This window comes from Geotrypetes seraphini, chromosome 15 (assembly GCF_902459505.1).
Source record: "Geotrypetes seraphini chromosome 15, aGeoSer1.1, whole genome shotgun sequence".
NCBI classification, from domain to species: Eukaryota; Metazoa; Chordata; class Amphibia; order Gymnophiona; family Dermophiidae; genus Geotrypetes; species Geotrypetes seraphini.
The window spans coordinates 9,546,891-9,568,608 of record NC_047098.1 but is presented as its reverse complement, the minus strand read 5'-3'; the positions used below and the strand labels follow the sequence as shown (position 1 = coordinate 9,568,608).

Sequence of the window (21,718 nt, the reverse complement as noted above, 5' to 3'; positions counted from 1 at the left end):
ATACGGTATTAAAAGACGATCCAAAAATATCAGAGCATGCGATTGTTGAATTTTAAAGGATAACAGTATGATTTTGAAAGTTATTCCATGTGTGATTGGTAGCCGATGAGCAGCTTGTAAAAGTGGTGTAACGTGATCATATTTTTTTGAGTTTGTAATAATTTTTATTGCTGTATTTTGTATTATCTGTAGCTTTCTTATTTCTTTATTGGTTATGCCATGGTATAAAGTATTACAATAATCTAGCCTGGAAATGATTAATGAGTGGATTAGAATGTTGAGAGCTTCAGGTTTTAAAACTTTTGATAATGATCGGATGAGACGTAACTTGTAAAAGCAATTTTTAACTACTGAACCAATTTGGTTATGATAGGAGAGTTCCTGATCTAGTGTTACTCACAGTATTTTTGTTGTAGTTACTATTTGGAGAGGAATGTTATTTAGGAGTATCTGTGATGAAAATTTAAGATCATTTTTCCATGGGAAAAACACTACAGAAGATTTTGTTGCGTTCAGGCCCAACATATTGTCCTTAAGCCATTGGCTTATTTGTTTTAATTTGTTATTTATAGTTATTATCTCATTTGGGTCTGTTGACTTTAAAGTATATTGATTGTCGTAAAGAGGAAGAGCTAGAGGTGCGTAATAAGGAGAGCCACGCTTGTGTCCACGAGAAGGAAGTTGGTGAAATCTGGAGATCAAATTCCCATTTGTGTTCCATGCCTGTGGGGTGATGGAACTATAATGTCCAATATATGTGGCAGTGAGGGAGTCAACAGTAATTCCTTGGATACTAGAGTTATTTTTGATGTTGAAGGGAAGAGATTCCAATGCAAGGTTAAATAATAAAGGCGACAACGGACACCCTTGTTAGGTGCCCCGACTAGGATGGAAAGACGCCGCCAGCTGATTATTAATAAGAATTTTGGTGGATGGAGAGGTATATAAAACTTTGATCATGTTGATAGCAGGCTCGGAGAAACCAAAATGATGCAGTACATGAAAGGGTTCATAGACAATGGCGCGAAAGACAAAAGCGCGCGCCGACAATTGAGCGCAGCGTGCGCCGCTCTAAATTACAGTTTTAAGGTGCTCCGACGGGGGGTTTTGTTGGGGAACCCCCCCAGTTTACTTAATAGACATCGCGCCGGCGTTATGGGGGATTTGGAGGGTTGTAACCCTCCACATTTTACTGTAAACTGAACTTTTTCCCTAAAAACAGGGAAAAAGTGAAGTTTTCGGTAAAATGTGGGGGGTTACAATCCCCCCCCCACCCCCCACAACGCGGCGCGATGTCTATCTTTATTCTGTTCCTTCAAGGAGTTTACAATCAGAGAAAGTACAAAGAAAAAATGTAATTTTCAGATTTGTCCAAATGTACTACAAACTATAGCCAAAACAAACACTGAGAAACAATTTTCAAAACTGCCCCACCCCTACCCCTTATGATAGGTGGTTATGAAAACCAATAGTTTATCTGTTCAATAAACTGCTTCTAGCCATGGGAGTCAAAGTATTCCCTATATTGCTCCTACGCGCGTCCTGCGCCTGAACCGGAAGCCTTCTCTCTGATGTTGCGATGAGGCGCAGGACGCATAAGGAGCCACCGCACGCGGCTTTGTGTACACTGCAGCAATGAGAAAGAGGAAACCGGCCAAAAGATAACACCAGGGGCGGCAATCAAAACGCACATCGCACCGCGGGTAGCATAAAACGGCCAGAAGGTAAGATACCCACCAGAGGGAGGCACCTAATTGAGGAGCAGCACGGAGGGAGGGAGACAACAAAGGTAGGGCGAATGATTTTATTTTCAATTTAGTGATTGAATTGTGTCAATTTTGAGAATTTATATCTGTTCTTTATATCTTGCACTGTTCAGGAAGAAATGCGTTTTTTTTTTTCTTTTTCTCTGGGGTTGTACCGCAGGCAGAGTCTTGAATCTTAGGGTTTGTTTGTATATATTAGTACTTTTAGTTTTTGGTCCCATATTTGCATAGGGGTTATCTGTGTTCTGGTAGGAATGAATGTTGAGAAGCATACAGAGTGCTTTATGTAATTTAATTTTGTGGTTAACCATTATTTTTTATATTTATTCAATTTTCGATGCGGTTCTCCCAGGAGAGCTCAAAACGGTTTACATGAATTTATTCAGGTACTCAAACATTTTTCTCTGTCTGCTCACAATCTATCTAACGTACCTGGGGCAACGGGGGGATTAAGTGACTTGCCCAGGATCACAAGGAGCAAGTAACCTCAGGGTGCTGAGGCTGTAGCTTTAACCACTGTGCCACACTCTCCCCTTGATTACTGTAATATATTATGTGTTGATTACTGCAATATTATGTGTTGTAAATAAGATTATATCAGTGTTTTTCAACCGCCGGTCCATAAGTGGACTTCTTAAAAAGAGGTTTCTATTGATGCGAGCTTTGTAAAGCACTTGAGTTTTCATGCTTTCGAAGAGATGTGGGTACTCTCCAGCAGGGCACCTGATCAGTTACACCCCTCCCCCGATCCAGCAGGAGAGAACACTTTAAATATATATTTTTTTATTTTTCTGTTGATACTTATTTTTTATCTCTATTTTTTATTTATTTTACTTATTTATTTTTAATTCTATCTTTAAATTTATTTATTCATTACTTGGTGGAATATTCATTTCTATCTCTATCTCTGTCTTTATATTTTATCTTTATTTTTCATAAATTGTCTCTTCAGGTACTTTAGTTAGATTGTGAGCCTTTGGGACAGTTAGGGAATTTCCAAGTACCTATCTTATTTATTTTTATTTATTGTATCTTTTAATGCATTCATTTTTGTAAACCGCTTAGAAACCTCACGGTTATTAGCGGTATATAAGAATTAAATTAAATTAAATTAAATTACTTGAGAGCCTCCCACAGATTTGCGCTGCATGTTTCATCATTCCGTGAGCCTGTTTGGAACCGGTGCTTTCCTGCCTGAGGGCTATTTTAAGACTTTTGCTTTGTGTGTGAAAGGGTTTGCTGCTCTGCCCTGGGAGAACTGCGGAGGCTGTTGGCAGGAGACTAGTGAGTTAGTTTTCAAAACAAAACTTGAACTGGGTGTTTTTCAGCTGTAAAATCTTTAAAGAAAAAAACCAAAAAAGAGAAATCTGAGACTGCTGGTGGAGTGATGCATGTGGCTCTGGGGCAAAGGTGGAAGTTAATTTATGGCTCTACAAGTGCCACCTAGTGGCCAATTTCAGCTGGCACAGAAAGTAGCTCCAAAAGTGCACAGGAAGAGGTAACCACAGCTGCTGGTAGTGAACTCTGTTTTCTACTGAGCTTATAACTAGCCTGCAAAACATTGTGACCTGTTCGTAGCTCACCTCAATCAGTGTGACTAATAATCAGTTTATATACCGTAAGGCCGTAAAGTTCTATGCGGTTTACAATAGTTTAAAAAAAAAAAAAAACACCCAATAAAAGAAGATGAATAGAACTAAAAAAGGTAAACTGCTTGAGTTTTCACAATTGCAAAATAAATTTGGTTTGAATAAATCACAATATTTCAGATGGATGCAATTGAAGCAGGCCATTCAGACAGGGTTCCCTGAATGGAAAAACCTTAATAACTATCATAGTATGGAATTCTTATGTTTTCAGATAGATTCCATGGGTCACCAGGCCGCAACGTGGTATAAATTAATATCAGGATTTGTACATAAAAAGAAAAAAAATGGTCTTAGAGATATTTGGAGCATTGAGATTAAGCATCAGATTAATGCATCTCAATGGCCACGACTTTGGTCTTGGAGGTTAAGATGTACATTGTCAGCCTCTATGAGACAAACTTGGTTTTTTATTTTACATAGAGCTTTATGGACCCCTACACGTTTACATAGAATAGATAGCTCTAAGTCTAATAGATGCTGGCATTGTCATCTTGAAGCAGGGACATTAGATCATCTTTTATTCTATTGTCCATTCATATTAATATTTTGGAAAACAATTTGGCCTCAAATTAATAGGATGTTAGAAAATCCGGTAGCCTTGACATATGATACGATTTTGTTTGGTACTGCAATGAGAGCTCGGAGTCAAATTTCATCAAATAACAATAAATTTTATTTATATTGACTGGAGTAGCAGTTCAACAAATTACACATAACTGGAAAAATTGTGACAGATTAAACTATAATTTTTGGTGGAACTCAGTTTGCCATATATATAAGATGGAGCATACATTTGCAACACAAAAAGGATATATAGATAAGTTCAAGAGGCTTTGGGGACCATTAACAGATTTTTGTAATGACTGATTTTTCATTTTTCCCATATTAAGATAATGGTTAAAGGAGGGAGGGTGGGAGGGGGTAAGGTTTTTATTCTCTTTGTCATAAATTATAAATAATTTATCATAATAGATGTTATTCTTATGTGACAATAGCAAAATAAAGGGAGGGAAGAGGATTCATAATTAAATAATAATTGATAAAATCATTATAGTTTATATGATATGTAAAATCATAATAAGGATAATATAAGATATGTTTTATATAAAGTACATTAGAAATATCAAGTGTATTGTTAAAATAATTGTATGAAAATTTATTACACTTGTTATCATTTGAAAAAATCAATAAAAAACTTAAAACTATAGAACTAAAAAAGTTAAAAGCCAATAGTTAGAGACACTAAAATGATCAAAATAGCGCATAATAAAATTTTTACGAATTAGCTGCCTAAATATTTCGAAAACTGATATTTATTTCTTTAATTTTCTATACCATTCTCTGGTTTACATGCATTTATTCAGGTACTCAAGCAGTTTTTTCCTGTCTGTCATAGCAGGCTCACAATCTATCTAATATACCTGGGTCAATGGGGGGATTAAGTGACTTGCCTAGGGTCATAAGGAGCAGCAAAGGTTGGAACCCACAACCTCAGGGTGCTGAGGCTGTTCCTTTAACCACTACGCCACATTCAAGTGACATTCAACATGTTCTCCACAAGCTCAGCATAATTCTCTGCTGTGATTACCAAGAAATTTCTGAACAACCAGCACGAATGAGGAACTGGTTTAATTGCTGACGGGCAATCAGGATACACAATTTTTGATTTATTCCTCTTTGTGAATCCAGCAAATTTTGTCAAGCAAAAATAACAGTCTGAGTGATGATTTGCTGGTTCATGCCACTCCATGGGTACAGTGAAAGGCATCTTCTTCTGTTTCCCGTTCAGCCACTGTGTTAATCCGGAATAGCAGACAGAGCAGCACACATGAGATGCCCACACTTTTATCTTCGTCGCCAACTTTACAGCCAAAATAATGCTTGTATGCACTTTGAAGTCTGCTGGGCAGATTCTTTCGCTAATCTTGTGTAGTAAACATAACAGACATATCAGAAATGATCAGGATGGTTCATAATAATTATAATATCTTAGACAAAAACAAGCAAAATATAAAAATTCACTGGTAGAAAAAGCAGCACAATCACTTTTTAGTATAAACTTTCAAATTATTAGTATATGCGATCAATGAGCTATCCTAAAATGCAATATTGTGTTACAGAAACAGTAAAATACTGACGCTTCACGGTAGCGTTATTGACGAAAATGATAGAAACACAAACTGATGCATAACTTAAAAACAGGATGTGATAGACAAAACCTGTTTTCAGATTTAGAGTCAGCTTATGGCCCTTGTTACAGTACAGGTGACAGAACTCCAGTAGCAAAATGTTTGTTGAGCAGTGTAATCTAAGTTTGATTTGTATACACTATCTCCATTATATGTAAATTTATTTCATGCATATTCATTATGGATATCCTGAAAGCCTGACTGGCAAGGAGGTACTCCAGGACCGAGTTGAGAAACACTGCTGTAGCTGACAAGAGGGGCTATTGGTCCTGGTTTGCATCTGCATTTCTTTTTCATATTTGAAGGATTAGTCTCCCCATAATGCAGAAGGTAAATGACTCTGCAAGCCGGATTCTCCTCTTAATGTTTATTGTTGGATCTGATTAGCCAAGGGTAGCGTCTTCTATTCAGCCCTTGGCAGGATTGCTAGGTGTGATTGAGTTTCCAGGGCAGAGACCTCCTGCGCTGCATACAGCTGGCCTTGTGCTATAAAGGAAATTGGCGCCTGGTTCAGTAGGAGGAGGGGAGTGGCTGGTTTCACAACCTGTCCCTGGAAATGGCACATGTGGTATTTTGTAAGTTCTGCTGTAAAGAAGCGGATTCTTTTGGAAGTTCCAGTTGCTTCGGCAATGTTGACTAGTGCAGTGACAGAGACACCTAGTGGACAGATGTAAATATTAGCCAACGTTAACATTTTTGGGAATGTTGTGTGGGAATCCATTGGAGCCAGTACAGGTTTAGGAGAAGTAGAAAAAGAACAACATTTTTAATCATAAAAGAAGGCGTTTTCCACCTAAAGAAGAAGCCGGGAGACTTTGGATGTGTGCTAAGCTCATACGGGTCTCTTGAAAACCAAAAAGGACAGTATTGGTTCTCCACAAAAGTAATACCTGGTATATGAAAACCGGTAGAGTAGGCAAACAATATCTAAGCAAGGTTTGGACAAGTTCCAGGAGGAAAAGTCCATAGTCTGTTATTGAGGCAAACATGGGGGAAGCCACTGCTTGCCCTGGATCAGTAGTGTGTTGCTACTCTTTGGGGTTCCGGAATCTTTTGTCATTCTTTGGGATTCTGAATGGAATGTTGCTACTCCTTGGGTTTTGGCCAGGTACCAGTGACCTGGATTGGCTACCATGAGAACGGGCTACTGGGCTTGATGGACCATTGGTCTGACCCAGTAAGGCTATTCTTATGTACTTATGAAACTAATCAGTGATTTAAGATGAATGATTTTGGAATCGTGATCCAACAATTTAGGAATTGGAGGCATGGAGATGTAGTGGGCTGTAAGAAGTACCATCCCAGTGACTCTTTCCTGAGCAGAAGTATCCCATTACACCCACCCCCCCTTAAAGGTACAGAGGCAAGCTGGAATGATACTGGCCCCTGAGCCATTTGTATTTCATGTGGTAGGTGCAATGGGGCACTTGCACTCGGGAAAATGCCATCAGCACAGAGGAGGAAATGCCTTTTCCACCTAGAACCCATTTACAGGGCTGGCCCACCATTAGGCAAAAGTAGGTGATTGCCTAGGGGACAACACAGAGTAGCTACCGTCAAATCAAAATAGTACTGTAGTTCCTGACAGCCAGACAAACTCAAGGGACCAACATTTCTATAGGACATTTGTCTGATGGTCATGATTGTTGGGCGTTTTAAGCATCAAAGTTTTTGAGGTAGGATTACCAGACATGCGGGAAAACCCAGACGTGTCCTCTTTATACAGGACTGTCTGGGTGCCCCGAGAGATTTCGAAAAACCCAGCAGTTTGTCTGGGTTTCTGACCCACCTCCGCCTTCCCCTTACTCTACCTATTGGGCAACAAGACAGGGCAGTCTAGCTGAACCCTCAGGCGGGCAGACTACATTGTGATGTCAGTGAATATTTTGAAAGCTGTCTAGTCATTGGTTAAGGCCTGACTGAAATCAAAAAAGGAAACTAGGCATCGTGAAGTGCTCACACCTCATAAATGAGCGTTTTGACTATCTTTGGCTCATGGGTTCCTCTTTTACTAAACGCCCAACTGGTTTGACCCAGGTTTTTTTTTTCCTCCCCGCTTAGATTCTACCGTATGTCTCTCTTTAACGCAGGGTGAGCTGAACTGCATTGGCAGAGGACCGGTGGAAGTTCACGAGTTCCTGACGGCGAAGCGCAGCACCCATCCGATAACAATGGCGGTGTGCATCCCGTCACACTTAATGGGCCACGCTGGGGCTGACTATTACATCTTACACAACTTTATCACCGCTGTGGCGGTAAGTGCTCTTTCATTCCATTTATGAGCAGAATTCACCTTTTCTGTGGTCTAGGGATATTTCTTAGAATTTACACTTCCACCTCCCCATTCGCGGTTTCTCCATTTACGGTTTCAGATAATAGCGATTTTTTTCTGGGGAGGGGGGAAAATAAAAAAAACAGTCTAAACTTTTTAAAACCCCATATTTTTTTCCTTCCCTGCCGCCTTCCCAGCCTTACCTGGTGGTCTAGAGGGCTTTCGGGGCAGGAGTGATCTTCCTACGCTCCTGCCCCGTGCAGATCGCCATGAGGAAATGGCTGCTGGGAGTTCCCGTAGTCTCTCAAGGCCTGAGAGTTCACGCTCTCTCGAGGCAGATCTTCGGGCACCGGCAGGACATGCTGGTGCCGGTGCTGGTGTGGAGGCTACACTGAAGTAAGAAGAGGGTTCGGGTGGGTTGGGGGACCTCAGGTCGCGGCAGGGAGGTGCCCAATGTCGGGAGGGAAGGATTGAAGGTAGCTCCGGTTCCCCACTCCACTGGACCTCCAGGGCAGTACTGGAGGCCCGTGGTGGGTCTGGGACGAGGGGCTGTTCCAGGATGGGGGGGGGGCATATTGGCTGGCTGTTTGGCTGCAGAGCCGGCAGAAAGGAGGAGGGGTCGCTTCTGCCCTGTACAGGTACTTTAAATATAAGCCATCAGTTTATATTCAAGTCCACCCTTTTTCCTCCTTTTTGGGGGGGGAAAGGTCACCTCGGTTTATATTCGAGTATATATGGTAGTTTCCCAAAACACAAGCAAAGTCTGAATGAGTAGAAGTGGACCATGATTATGTCACGTTCTGCACATTTAGATGATGTAATCCGGTCACTAGGTCAATCTGTGTTTTCTTTCTGATTTATGGGACGGATAGAATCCGTCCATTACTGATTGGTGGAGACCGACTGACCATGCTGAACGATGCTGGAATTAAAGGCATGGTGTTACTCCGGTCTAATTGATCGGGCTGTCACGTATTCAATAACGTGTTTTTTTGTTTTCAAAACAGAAAAATGAGCCGTCCTACATTCTGACTGGCCCAGCAGAAACCCTGGAGAGCCACCTCCTTGTCTTTGAGGCAGAGAAGTCAAGGAAAGAAAACCGTACCATCTTTCTAGAAAATGGAAGAGAGAAAATGTGACGAGCTTTGGGACAGTATATAAAAATGGGAATGGAACAGAGACCAAAACTTAGGTTGGCTTATGACGAGCTTCATCTTGGCTGTCTACTTTTCTTGTTCATTGGAGAAGCGAAGGACTTCCAGTAGTTCACCTGGTTTTCACCTGTGCCTGCTTGGCTGATTTTGGTCGCTCTTGTTCCCCCCGATGAGGGGCAGAGACAGCCTTTACAATCCGTAGATTTACATTGTTCATTTTCGCACCGTTAGGACACTGGTTTGTACACTGGTTTATCACGTTTAATTCACACAAGATCAGCCCAGGGATGTTTCACAGTTAATACCCTTGATTGGGTTATACTTGTGACAGCTGTGTGACTGAGGGCTTTCCTTTATCACATTTATTATTTTTTGTGGTATAGCGTTGTTCGGGCTGTCTCTTCCCCTCACCCTTTCTATTTTGGGGGCAGGGGATATTACTCTTTGTTTCCAGCGTTTTTCTTCCCTTGTTGTGGGTTCTGTTCGAATCGGCTTGTCCCACGGAGCAGGTCTGTTTTTCCAGTGAGGTTCCAGCTTCCATGTCAGTCTGATTTTTATTTTTAGTGGGTGTACGGTGGAGGGACAAACTGTATCAGCTTGTTGGAGATATAGAATGGGAGGACACTGTATGGTGTTTCCTCTCATGAACTAATTATACCAGTGTATCATCACCCTGGCTTTCCTTTTTTCAGCTGTTCCAAGTCCTAGGACTTAGGCCTAGGACTTAGGCTTTCTACCGTACAAAAGAGGGTTGTTTTTTTTTAGCAAGAATCATAAAGCTGTGTTTTTCATGTGCTATAATTAGCTAATTCCATTGCTGTTTGGCCAGAAGAATAGTAAGTTTTGCATGCAATATCTTTGTATTGATGCGCCGTTTATGTGGTGCGTTATTAAATGTTATTTGAGCTTACTAAAGCAGAAATAGAAACCCAGAGCCCTATTTAGCAGATCACATTGGAAACGTCCAAAGCATGCCTATGTCCCATCCACAGAACGCACATCTGTCAAACTCATGTGTACCTGAAGCCCTAACCACTCTCAAAAGTAGACCCCCTTAAAATGCCTTTATAAGACCTAGTTTTACAATTGCTATGCAGCTTGTTAGCACACTGGTTAAACCTACAGCCTTCTATATTGATGTTCCTAGTTCAAATCCAACTCACTACCTCTGACAGAAAATAAATAAATAAAAACATTAAACAGATTTTTTTTTTTTTTTTTAAATGGTAAGGTGCCAACATTTTACAATTATAATTTTAAAAAAATAGCATAATTTGTCGTTCCAATAACATCAGAATTATAACGTTAAGGACATTGGTTGGACGTCTAACTCCCGCCTAAAAAAAAATGATTCTTTAAACGACATCTAAAAAGATAGACGTCCAACTGATGCTGAGCCAATAAAGTGCGTCTAACAAGGACGCCCAAAGTTAGGCACACTTTGCAGAATTTGGCCCACAGTGTTCTTGTCTCAGATTTATAGGAAGGGAGTTCCACAGTGAGGGAGCGACAACAGAGAAAATGGTTTTACGTGTAGTATCTTACACGATTTGGAGTATGGATGGGATTGCAAGGAGAGATTGGTGAGATGAATGGAGCGTCCTCGAGGTGGTAGGAGGAGTCAGAAATCTGTTGATGAAAGCGGACGAGTGAACGGATTGAACTTTCAGTGCCAGGAATAATGTTTTAAAGGTGATCCTACGTGCTACTGGAAACCAGTGAGCATCTTTCAAAAGGGGTGTTACATGATCGCATTTCTCTGCTTTGTAAATTGCTTTTATAGCTGTATTTTGCATTATTTGAAGCCTTCTGATTTCCTTTTGTGTAATGCCCTGGTAGAGCGAGTTACAATAGTCCAAGTGCTGCAAGCTACCTGTTAGGGGGAAAAAAAGAAGATGCATCGGTGCTCGAAGGCGTCTTTGAAGAGGAAACATTTCAGTGCCCCCTTTAAATTTATCTAGGTTTTATTTCCTCCCTGGTTCTTGGGGCTGTGAGGAATTTATATCATGTCCATTATTACCACTACATGCTGAGGTCATTAAGTAGCGATATATGAGACATGTAATATACCAAATATTTCCCTCTATACATGAAATATTGGAAAAAGGCTGGCCTGTGTCTGACTCTAGATGAAAGAAAATACTTGCAAAGCAAACCTCAGGTAATTCAAGTGCCTTGTTACTCTGTGCTGCTACTGTATGTGTGTTTCTCTCACCTCATTACCTCTTTCAATGCAAAAGAATGTTTGCTAATATCGCCCCCTGCTGTCAGTTCCTTCTCTTTACTTTCATCTGGCTCTAGAATTCCAGCCTCCACCAATAAGAATAGAACTGTGAACCAAATAGTTTCCTTAATACAAGAACATATTTCTTTACCCCCTGCTCCCCAAATCAGCTCAACAGGAAGGTGTTCCTGAATATAGCCAGTTCTGTAGTAATATAATGTCATCTGGGGAGCTTATTCTTAATAAGACTTCATGTACCGCTGATTTGTGTCCATGGATTTCATTATATTCAAACTTTAGCATCTGCTGAAAGTAATAAATTACTTGCACACCAAACCTGTCTTATAGATTTTTTTTCTTTCTGCCATATCTAACAAATTTGTGCTCTCATACAATACTGAGCTGAACAGTTGCACTAAATCTTACAAATTGTTTGCATATCGTTCTGCATGGGTAACGCAGGTTTGGGCTGCTTCCACTCTAACCCCCTCCTTTACAAAGCCGTGCTAGCGAACTTTGAGGCTCATATGAGTGTCGGAGTTCTTATCACCGCAGCTGGCGCTAAAAACGCTATCACGGTTTTGTAAAGGAGGGCCTAACTTATGCACTCGACGTAGAGAGGTGATATTTTGAATTGGGCCAGTGTATGGCTGTGATCTACCTGATGTAGTTTATCGAAACACAGAATCACACGAGGAGTGTGTGGTGCAGTGGTGAGAGCTGCAGCCTCAGCACTCTGAGGTTGTGGGTTCAAATCCCTCGCTGATCCGTGTGACCCTGGGCAAGACACTTAATCCCCCCATTGCCCCAGGTACACTAGAAAAAGTTTGAGCCCGCCAGGACAGATAGGGAAATATGTAAAAAAAAAACACTTAGTGGTATAGAATTAAATAAACCATGTTCGATGCTACAGCAGATTTATGAAACTCAACTATAATGGTATACTTTGTTTTTATATGTATTATCCATGTTATATATTATATGTATGGATGGATAATACATATATTATATAATATATGTATTATCCATGTTTATATGTATTATCCATTATAAACCATGTTCGATGCTACAGCAGATTTATGAAACTCAACTATAATGGTATACTTTGTTTTTATATGTATTATCCATGTTATATATTATATGTATGGATGGATAATACATATATTATATATTATATGTATTATCCATGTTTATATGTATTATCCATTATAAACCATGTTCGATGCTACAGCAGATTTATGAAACTCAACTATAATGGTATACTTTGTTTTTATATGTATTATCCATGTTATATATTATATGTATGGATGGATAATACATATATTATATATTATATGTATTATCCATGTTTATATGTATTATCCATTATAAACCATGTTCGATGCTACAGCAGATTTATGAAACTCAACTATAATGGTATACTTTGTTTTTATATGTATTATCCAGTTTTATGTAAGGGAATATCTACAGTAACTGTATTTTCTCTGCAAATATGTCCAATTGCGTTTCAGTTGCTTGTACTGATGATGAAAATTGTGATGAATTTGGTTATGACCATAACTAATGTTTGGTTATACAGCCGTGTGATAACATAACAGATTTAGAACATAGAAGAACATAAGAACATAAGCAGTGCCTCTGCCGGGTCAGACCACAGGTCCATCCTGCCCAGCAGTCCGCTCCCGCGGTGGCCCAAAAACAGGTCAAGACTTGTCTGAATCATCAGAAGGGGCTCCCTTGCCACCTTGGTTTCTCATTTAAGTCCTGCCTTCCTATCGAAGTCCTAGCCCTCCGGTCTTGCACATGCACGACCAGGTTGGTTTATACTCATTACCTGGTTAACTTCCTATACTTGTGTTACATCCCAGCTCCTCCCTCAGTATCCCACGATCCCTTTATCCCTCAGGAATCCGTCCAAACTCTGTTTGAATCCCTGTACCGTACTCTGCCTGATCACTTCCTCCGGTAGCGCATTCCAAATGTCCACGACCCTTTGGGTGAAAAAAAACTTCCTTGCATTTGTTTTGAACCCATCTCCCTTCAGTTTCTCCAAATGCCCCCTCGTACTTGTTGTCCCCTTCAGTCTGAAGAATCTGTCCCTATCCACCCTCTCTATGCCCCTCATGATCTTGAAGGTCTCTATCATATCTCCCCTGAGCCTCCTTTTTTTCAGAGAGAAGAGCCCCAGCCTTTCCAACCTCTCGGCGTATGGGCAGTGTTCCAGCCCTCTTACCAGTTTCGTTGCTCTCCTTTGGACTCTCTCAAGTACCGCCATGTCCTTCTTGAGGTGCGGCGACCAATACTGAACGCAGTATTCCAGATGTGGACGCACCATTTCTAGACCGCATAACCATAAGTTCAATGCAGTTTACAAAGCTTTCTTATAATTTCTTAAATCCAATAGTTAATTGGTTGTATAAATTTCTTTATATTTCTTGTTAAGCACAATTATGTACTTAAATGAAAATTATAAAATTAAAAAAAACCCCAAACATAAAAAAACAAAGCTTACTAAAATAACACAAAGAAAGATATTAAGTCAAGAAATTTGAAAAGAGGAAAGTTTTCAGCTGTTTTCTAAATTGTTCATAAGAACAAGACATAAGCAATAGCTGTCGAAAATCTTTAGCATACAAGGCTGCTTGATTGATAAGAGTGTGTTCAAAATATTTCTTGCTTTTACCGTATTTACTGGAATATAAACTGGGATTTTTGGGCCCAAAAATGGGGGTCCTGGTTTATATTCGGGTCACCATCTCTACCCACCTTCTAAAGTTATTGCAGGCCGCCGCCGCCGCCAGGCTCTGCAGTCTGCCGCTCTCCCTGTCCTAGCCTCAGGCTCATACCTCTACTGATAATCGTTGGTGGAGGTACAGCGTGCAGGAGCGAACTTTCCAAGTTCCTGCCCTGTGTTTAACTGGTTGCCTGTGAGCGTCTTCAGCCGCTGAGAAGAAGCATGAGCAGGCGCGCGATTTTGCTCTGCTGCTCAGTGCTGAGCAGCTTCCGTAATGGTTCCTGTGAATTCTCGCAAGAGTTCGCAGGAGCCATTACGGGTTACACTCTAATGACAATGGGGGATTAAGGGCTAGATTCACTAAGCAAACCGATCGATTTGCGAGCCCTTTGTGACCCGATTTCCCTCCAACCCAATTCACTAACCTGTGTTCCGATCATCCTCCGATCCGCGCATGCAAGTGAGGGGGAACAGCATTCAAATGCAGACAGGAAGCGATTCACTAAAATAAGAAAAGCAACACCGACTGGGCTGGCCAATCCAAAATAAGCAACTGCTGTGGAGCAGTCGCTGAGGTCCTTTCTGACTGCCATGCCTTCTGCTGCCCTGCTCTCTGCCCCGATCTGCTGTCTCCTGCCTGCCACAAATCTCTCCTGCTGCCCCGATTCTCCTTCCCTTCCCCACACTGCGAGCGCATGGTTTTAACCCTCGGGTTTAAAGCGGGTTAAAACCACGGGCTCGCTGGGCTAGTAAAAGTTTTTTTAAAAAAAGTTTACAGATGGTCAGGATCGCAGACTAGTGATCCGTGCGATCTTAGGGAGGGCGTTCCTCCGATCGCCCTCATTTGAATTTTTTCGTTTTGTGGATTGGTCGGGCCTGCACGGATCGGGCACGCAAAGCATGTAAGTGAATCTAGCCCTAAGTGACTCACCAGGAGCATCATGGGATTTAAACCCACAACCTCAGGGTGCTGACGGCTGAAGTTGTAACCACTGCGCACAGAGGGAGATAAAAGGATTCTTGTCTTGCATATAAGTTTCCATCATTCCCCGTCCCAGCAGATTCTGTGTGTTTTGCTCACCATACGATCCCAAGAGGGAGTTACGATTTCACAGATGGAGCAGAAACCAGTAAGTGCAATATCTGGTTTAAATTCCTCAGTGTTAACATGTTGCAAGAATCCAGTGCAAAATCAGTTACTAAATCTGCATTTTGGTTCTTGTAATCACACTGGGTAAGCAGGCAGGTTATAAGGAATTGTCTTTACAAAGGTACCTTTCTGGGTTGACCTACTAATTTAGGTGACAGAAACAAGACTTGTTGAAGAAATGGTGATTAAATCTGCCTTTTGGTATAAACAAGGAAAATTGACATTGCTAGAGCCAAAAAAGGTGAATTTAAAAATATATATAAGATGATGTTGATTACACTCGTGTGATATACAGAATACAGATCTTCACAGGCACAAGTGGACCGAGATATGCAGGGTGCTGATTGGGGCATCCCTGTACTTGATTAATGGCCAAGCCAAGCACCTGGCTAAAGTTAGGACAGCCCCAAAAAAAGGCTTAATTGGACTGCTGGACCTTACCTGGGTGCCAGTCTGAATATCCAGGTAAGTTAAAGCAGCCACCTCTGACCTGGTTTCTGGATTAGATCTGGCATTAACTATTCAGGTCTGATTCAGCCTGCAGCGGTCGGCCATCTTTAATTTCACTGATTGCCATGGACTTCATATAGATAGGTTCGTTCTGTCTACATCAGAAGGCATCAAGAGGGCTTCACTGAACCTCACACTTGCTTCCAAAATTTGGAAACAGAAGTACATGCTTGTTCCCTGAACAACTGGAGCATCATGATTTGTGCTGTAGGTAGAATTGCACAAACTGTGTTCTAACTTGAAGGCTGGCTTAAATGTGTTTATTTCTCTAATCTTCCTGTACACCACCTTGAGCAAACTCCTTCAAAAAGGTGGTAAATAAATCCTAATAAATAATAATAATAACTCATCCCATGTCCATATTTTTTTTTTTTTTTTTTTGTAGTATCAGTTTTCTGTAGTATAGGTCAAATAGAAATCCCAGTGGACCAACTCCCTAAGTTTTCAGATTTGATCTGAATTTTATTAAGCCGGTCAAAAATGCAGTTTTTCTAAGATGAATGCCGTTTCCTTGCCTTGCCAGAGATAAAATAGATGACTGGATTTTGCAAGGCCTAGGAAGCTGTCCCATTTGCCCTCCTTTTTTCTAAGCCCGACAGCGTGGGCCAATGCTATTAGGAACTGAAGCCTTAACTGGTACCTTTTGGGTAGCAATTTATTCTCCAAGTTGGAATTAATTTTTTGTTAAATCGGCCAGATGAAACTTGCAAGTAAAGTTGGATCGTGCCTGTTCTCCCCAAAGAGCTCAGAACGGGTTACAGGTTGATGCTTTTTTCTCAATATGAAGTTCTAAATCTAAGCCCAGCTGACATGCAAATCTCGAATTATTTTTCCTTGCCTACAAGAGGGAAATTGTAGACCCGGTCAAGACTTTTTTGGCTTTCCTTTGAACTGGATTTCCTTTGCTTACAATTCTTATGTAATGTTACAACTCTTGTAACCTCCTGACAACTCTTGTGTAATCCACCTTGAACCACAAGGTAATGGCGGAATAGAAATCACTAATGTAATGTAATGTAACTAGAGTTGTACTGAACAGCGTCCTAGAGGCAGTGGAGTCGCAAGGGTGAGAGTCGCCTGGGGCAGTGGCGCTGCTCCCCCCACATCTACATGCTCCTTTCCCCTCCCTCCCCCCCCCCACTGCTACGTGCATGTGCCATTTCCCTTCCCCCATACCTCTAACATTCCTGGCACGAGCAGCAACCTGCTGTTGCACCGGTGTGGACTCTCCCTCTGACGTCACTTCCTAGGCGTGGGTCTTGACAGCTTATGTATCTACACAGCGATAAAATCTGGGCGTAGATAACGAGCCAAGGTCTCTCTAATCTCCGCGCTCTCCTGTATCCTTCAGTCCTACAACCCCCCCCCCCCCCCCCCCCTGAATCTCGGGGCTTATTTTTATTTCCTGCGACATCGTGCATGCTCAGTGCAAGACTACAGGACACCTTAGTGCACTGAGATGCAGGGCTGTCTGAAAGACTTTGCCTGGAAACTGGATCATTTGGCAATGTAGTTATGCCTTCAAATTTCCACGCACCGCAAACTGTTGAAGCCTCTACAGTGCATGTGAAAAAGTGCAGTTTTGGTACTTGCATGCATTCCATTAATTGTAATGTATTATCTACATAATAACATAGTAACATAGTAGATGACGGCAGATAAAGACCCAAATGGTCCATCCAGTCTGCCCAACCTGATTCAATTTAAATTTTTTAATTTTTTCTTCTTAGCTATTTCTGGGCAAGAATCCAAAGCTCTACCCGGTACTGTGCTTGGGTTCCAACTGCCGAAATCTCTGTTAAGACTTACTCCAGCCCATCTACACCCTCCCAGCCATTGAAGCCCTCCCCTGCCCATCCTCCACCAAACGGCCATATATAGACACAGACCGTGCAAGTCTGCCTAGTACTGGCCTTAGTTCAATATTTAATATTATTTTCTGATTCTAAATCCTCTGTGTGCATCTGCTCTACAAAAAGAAAATTCTGGACTGCTTAATAGCAAACCACTGCAAATAAGAACATAAGAACATAAGCAATGCCTCTCCTGGGTCAGACCTGAGGTCCATCATGCCCAGAAGTCCGCTCACGCGGCGGCACAACAGGTCCAGGACCTGTGCAGTAATCCTCTATTTATACCCTTCTATCCCCTTTTCCAGCAGGAAATTGTCCAATCCTTTCTTAAACCCCAGTACTGTACTCTGCCCTATTACGCCCTCTGGAAGCGCATTCCAGTAGTCTACCACTCTTTGGGTAAAGAAGAACTTCCTAGCATTCGTTTTGAATCTGTCCCCTTTCAACTTTTCCGAGTGCCCTCTTGTTCTTTTATTTTTAGAAAGTTTGAAGAATCTGTCCCTCTCTACTCTCTCTATGCCCTTCATGATCTTATAAGTCTCTATCATATCCCCTCTAAGTCTCCTCTTCTCCAGGGAAAAGAGACCCAGTTTCTCCAATCTCTCAGCGTATGAAAGGTTTTCCATCCCTTTTATCAGACGTGTCGCTCTCCTCTGAACCCTCTCGAGTAACGCCATATCCTTCTTAAGGTACGGCGACCAATATTGGACGCAGTATTCCAGATGCGGACGCACCATCGCCCGATACAACGGCAGGATAACTTCTTTTGTCCTGGTTGTAATACCCTTCTTGATTATACCTAGCATTCTATTTGCTTTCTTAGCGGCTGCTGCGCACTGTGCCGTCGGCTTCATTGTCATGTCCACCATTACCCCCAAGTCCCTTTCTTGGGTACTCTCATTCAATAACATCCCTCCCATCGTATAGTTGTACCTTGGGTTTCTGCTTCCCACATGCAATACTTTACATTTCTCAACGTTGAACTTCATCTGCCATCTCGCCGCCCATTCCCCCAGTTTGTTCAAGTCCCTTTGCAATTCTTCGCATTCCTCTTTAGTTCCAGCTCCACTAAATATTTTTGTATCGTCCGCAAATTTTATTATCTCACATTTCGTCCCTGTTTCTAGATCATTTATGAATATATTAAATAGCAGCGGCCCGAGCACCGAGCCCTGTGGAACACCACTCGTGACCCTCATCCAGTCCGAGTAGTGGCCCTTCACTCCTACCCTCTGTTTCCTACCTGCCAACCAGTTTCTAATCCATCTATGTACGTCTCCATCCACCCCATGATTCTTCAGTTTCCGGAGTAGACGTTCGTGAGGCACCTTGTCAAAGGCTTTTTGGAAATCAAGGTATATGATGTCTATGGGGTCTCCCCTGTCCATCCTTTTGTTAATTCCTTCGAAGAAGTGCAATAAGTTAGTTAGGCACGATCTCCCCCTGCAGAAACCATGTTGGCTTGTTTTCAGAAGTTCGTTTCTATCCAAATGTTCATCGATGTTTTCTTTTATCAGTGCTTCCGCCATTTTCCCCGGAACCGAGGTCAGACTCACCGGTCTGTAGTTTCTCGGGACACCTCTTGATCCCTTTTTAAAGATGGGCGTGACGTTGGCTATCTTCCAATCCATGTTCTTATCCATCTAAGAATAGCAACGTGGTACATGATGGCACATTTCTTGCTTCCAACTTTACATTTGATAAAATGAACAAGCAAGTCTTGCCCTACTGAACATAAGTAAATATAGCAAAGAGTTGAACAGTAAGAACTGCAGAGGTAGCTCGAGGACAGCTGTTCCTGCTTACGCTATAAACCTTTAGTGCAGCTTGATAAAAGGGAGGGAATTAGTAAATTGGCTTCATTAATAAGCTTTAACAAGCATATCTGATGACATGAGCACACAAAAAATTACAGCTAAATCAATCTACTTGAATTCATTAATATGATATTTTCTGACACTTTTTTTAATGTTTATTCAAGTATCCACCTATTAAATAATATACAAAAGGATTGGTAAATAAATAACATCTTTTGACATTGACAACATAAAGTGCATCCTGCAGACATTTCCCATAGCTATTTTCCCAGGCATGTGTAAATCAAAAATAAAGAACCTTTGTCAACACTAAAGAATACAAACAAAAAAAAAATAATTTATTGAAAAATATCAATTCTTGCTTCTGTAAAAATGTCAATAAGAAAAATATACTTTTTTCCAATACATTCTATAACATCGAATAACATATCGTAGCAGTTTCAATATTGTATTTTAACATCTTAGAACGCAATTTATCATTGTTATTATATACTTACTTGGAAATTCTATATCTGGTGCCTACCGATAGGTGCCATTATTGAATGTGGCTAACCACTTAGGCGCTAATATTAATTGAATAATAAAAGCCCAATCAACTTTGTTAATGAGCGAGAATTGAAAAATAGGCTCCTATAAGTACACTGCGATTCTGTAAATTAATTATAGGCACCTCAATTGGAAACAGGTACCTAAGGAGATAGGCTTGGGTGTGGTTTGTGGTCAGGCACCCTCTTACAGAATCGCTCTCTTTGTGAAAGAAGAGAAAGACGGTGGTGCATGCAAGCAATTAGACTAAAATAATGAGGGTTCGCTTGCTAGTTCGTGGAGAGTGGAGTGGAGGTTGTAGATTCTGTGGCACTGTGAAACACATCAAATGTTGAACCTTTATACCTTGAAAGCATGTCATAGGATTTAGGGGTGGAAATCCTGAAACTGCATTCATTATTGTATCAGCCATTTGTAGAACATCAAACGCTGCTGGAAATACCCAAACAAGAGGGCATTAATGTTTCAGTACAGTATACATTTTGCATGGCACGCAGCGATATTTGTACAGTAAAGATGACGATTTCTTCCAGTGTAAATGTACGTTCTTCTGTGCTGACAAAGTAGTATCAGAATTTGAGAATGCCTGGACTAGGCAAAGAGGGAGGTCAAGCTGGAGATCAGAAGGTGCAGGTCGACGGTATTGAAGCAAGAAAAGAAAATGGCCAGATATGGAATAGCCCCACCCTCATCGTCGGCCATCAGATTCTAGAATTTTGTTTGCTAAGCAACAATTTGCATAAAGTGGCATTTTGAATTTGGCTAGTGCGTGTGAAACGCTAATCTACAATTAGTCGAGATAAAAATCAAGTATTTCAAACACAGCATCAAAGAGCTGCAGCTCAGCACAGTAGGTGCATGATACAAGTTTGTGGGTTCCCCCATCGTATTCTTGGGGTATGTCTTTGGTTTTCTGACTATATAGCTCCTTGTTGTTTGCCAGTAGGTAAAACCACATCGGGCCGTTTCATTTTCATCTGTAGAAAGAGAAAAGAAGATTTAATGGTTATGACTATAAATATGTATTTTTCATGGATCACTATTAATGCACTTGTTAAAGAATTATTGTGAAAATTTTAGGAGTCACACTGGTCCCAAGAAACACGGGAGGCTTCACAGGTTTCGATATGTTGTACTGAATAAACATGAGATTTATCTAAGGTTGGTGATGTGTCTAAGCAACGTTTTTTTGGAAAAAGAAAAACCCACTGTGATCCAAAACTCTTCTGTACAACATCTGCGGATAAATTTTGTGTCGATGCGCTAAAAGAATATCACTGCGGAATACAACAATGCACAAGAGAATTACGCAAAATGGCTACTCCTGCCAACAGATATTGTTGCTCTATTCAATCTAATCTAATCTAAACCTTAAGTTTATATACCAGAGTTTGTCCCAGAGTTGCCTGCTTTGACTTAAACAAATGAAACATTGGACACCTTTGCCGTTGGATATTGACTCAGTATGGACATAGCACCATAAATAATAATAATAATAACTTTATTTTTATATACTGCCATACCACAAACAGTTCTAAGCGGTTTACAAGGGAAGAGACTGTATACAGACAGCGACATTACAGAGAACTTTTGAAATTACATTGCCATGCAAAGTTGAGTCAGATTTATCTGGAAGTGTATTGGAAGTCCATCAGGTTGAGGTACATCAGGTTGAAGTGGAGTCAAGAGAAATTTGTCAAAGAGATCAGTTTTTATTGACTTCCTAAATGTTTGGTACGAAAGTGCGTTTGAGGTGAAGTTCGTTAAACATTTGTTCCATTTGATAGTGTTCTATCGAGGTATCTCTTGTAGGTGCAGCCCTTTAGGGATGGAAAAGCGAACAAGTAGGTACTG

At 41.0% G+C, this 21,718-nt stretch overlaps 2 protein-coding genes across 3 annotated transcripts in view; one reads left to right on the top strand and one right to left on the bottom strand.

Moving 5' to 3' along the window:
- The window catches only part of LOC117348848, a 79,025-nt gene extending 67,437 nt beyond the window's left edge, over positions 1–11,588 (top strand). For both annotated transcript variants that reach the window (XM_033921397.1, XM_033921395.1), the window contains 2 exons: positions 7,695–7,859; positions 8,884–11,588. In XM_033921397.1, the coding sequence (XP_033777288.1) occupies positions 7,695–7,859; positions 8,884–9,015 (297 nt within the window). In that variant the 3' untranslated portion in view covers positions 9,016–11,588. The remainder of the gene's footprint in view (positions 1–7,694; positions 7,860–8,883) is intronic.
- Positions 11,589–20,209: 8,621 nt separating this feature from the next.
- LOC117348847 (mucin-19-like) overlaps positions 20,210–21,718 on the bottom strand; it is a 51,958-nt gene continuing 50,449 nt past the window's right edge. The window contains exon 10 of the mRNA XM_033921394.1: positions 20,210–20,841. Within this exon, the coding sequence (XP_033777285.1) occupies positions 20,782–20,841 (60 nt within the window). The 3' untranslated portion in view covers positions 20,210–20,781. The remainder of the gene's footprint in view (positions 20,842–21,718) is intronic.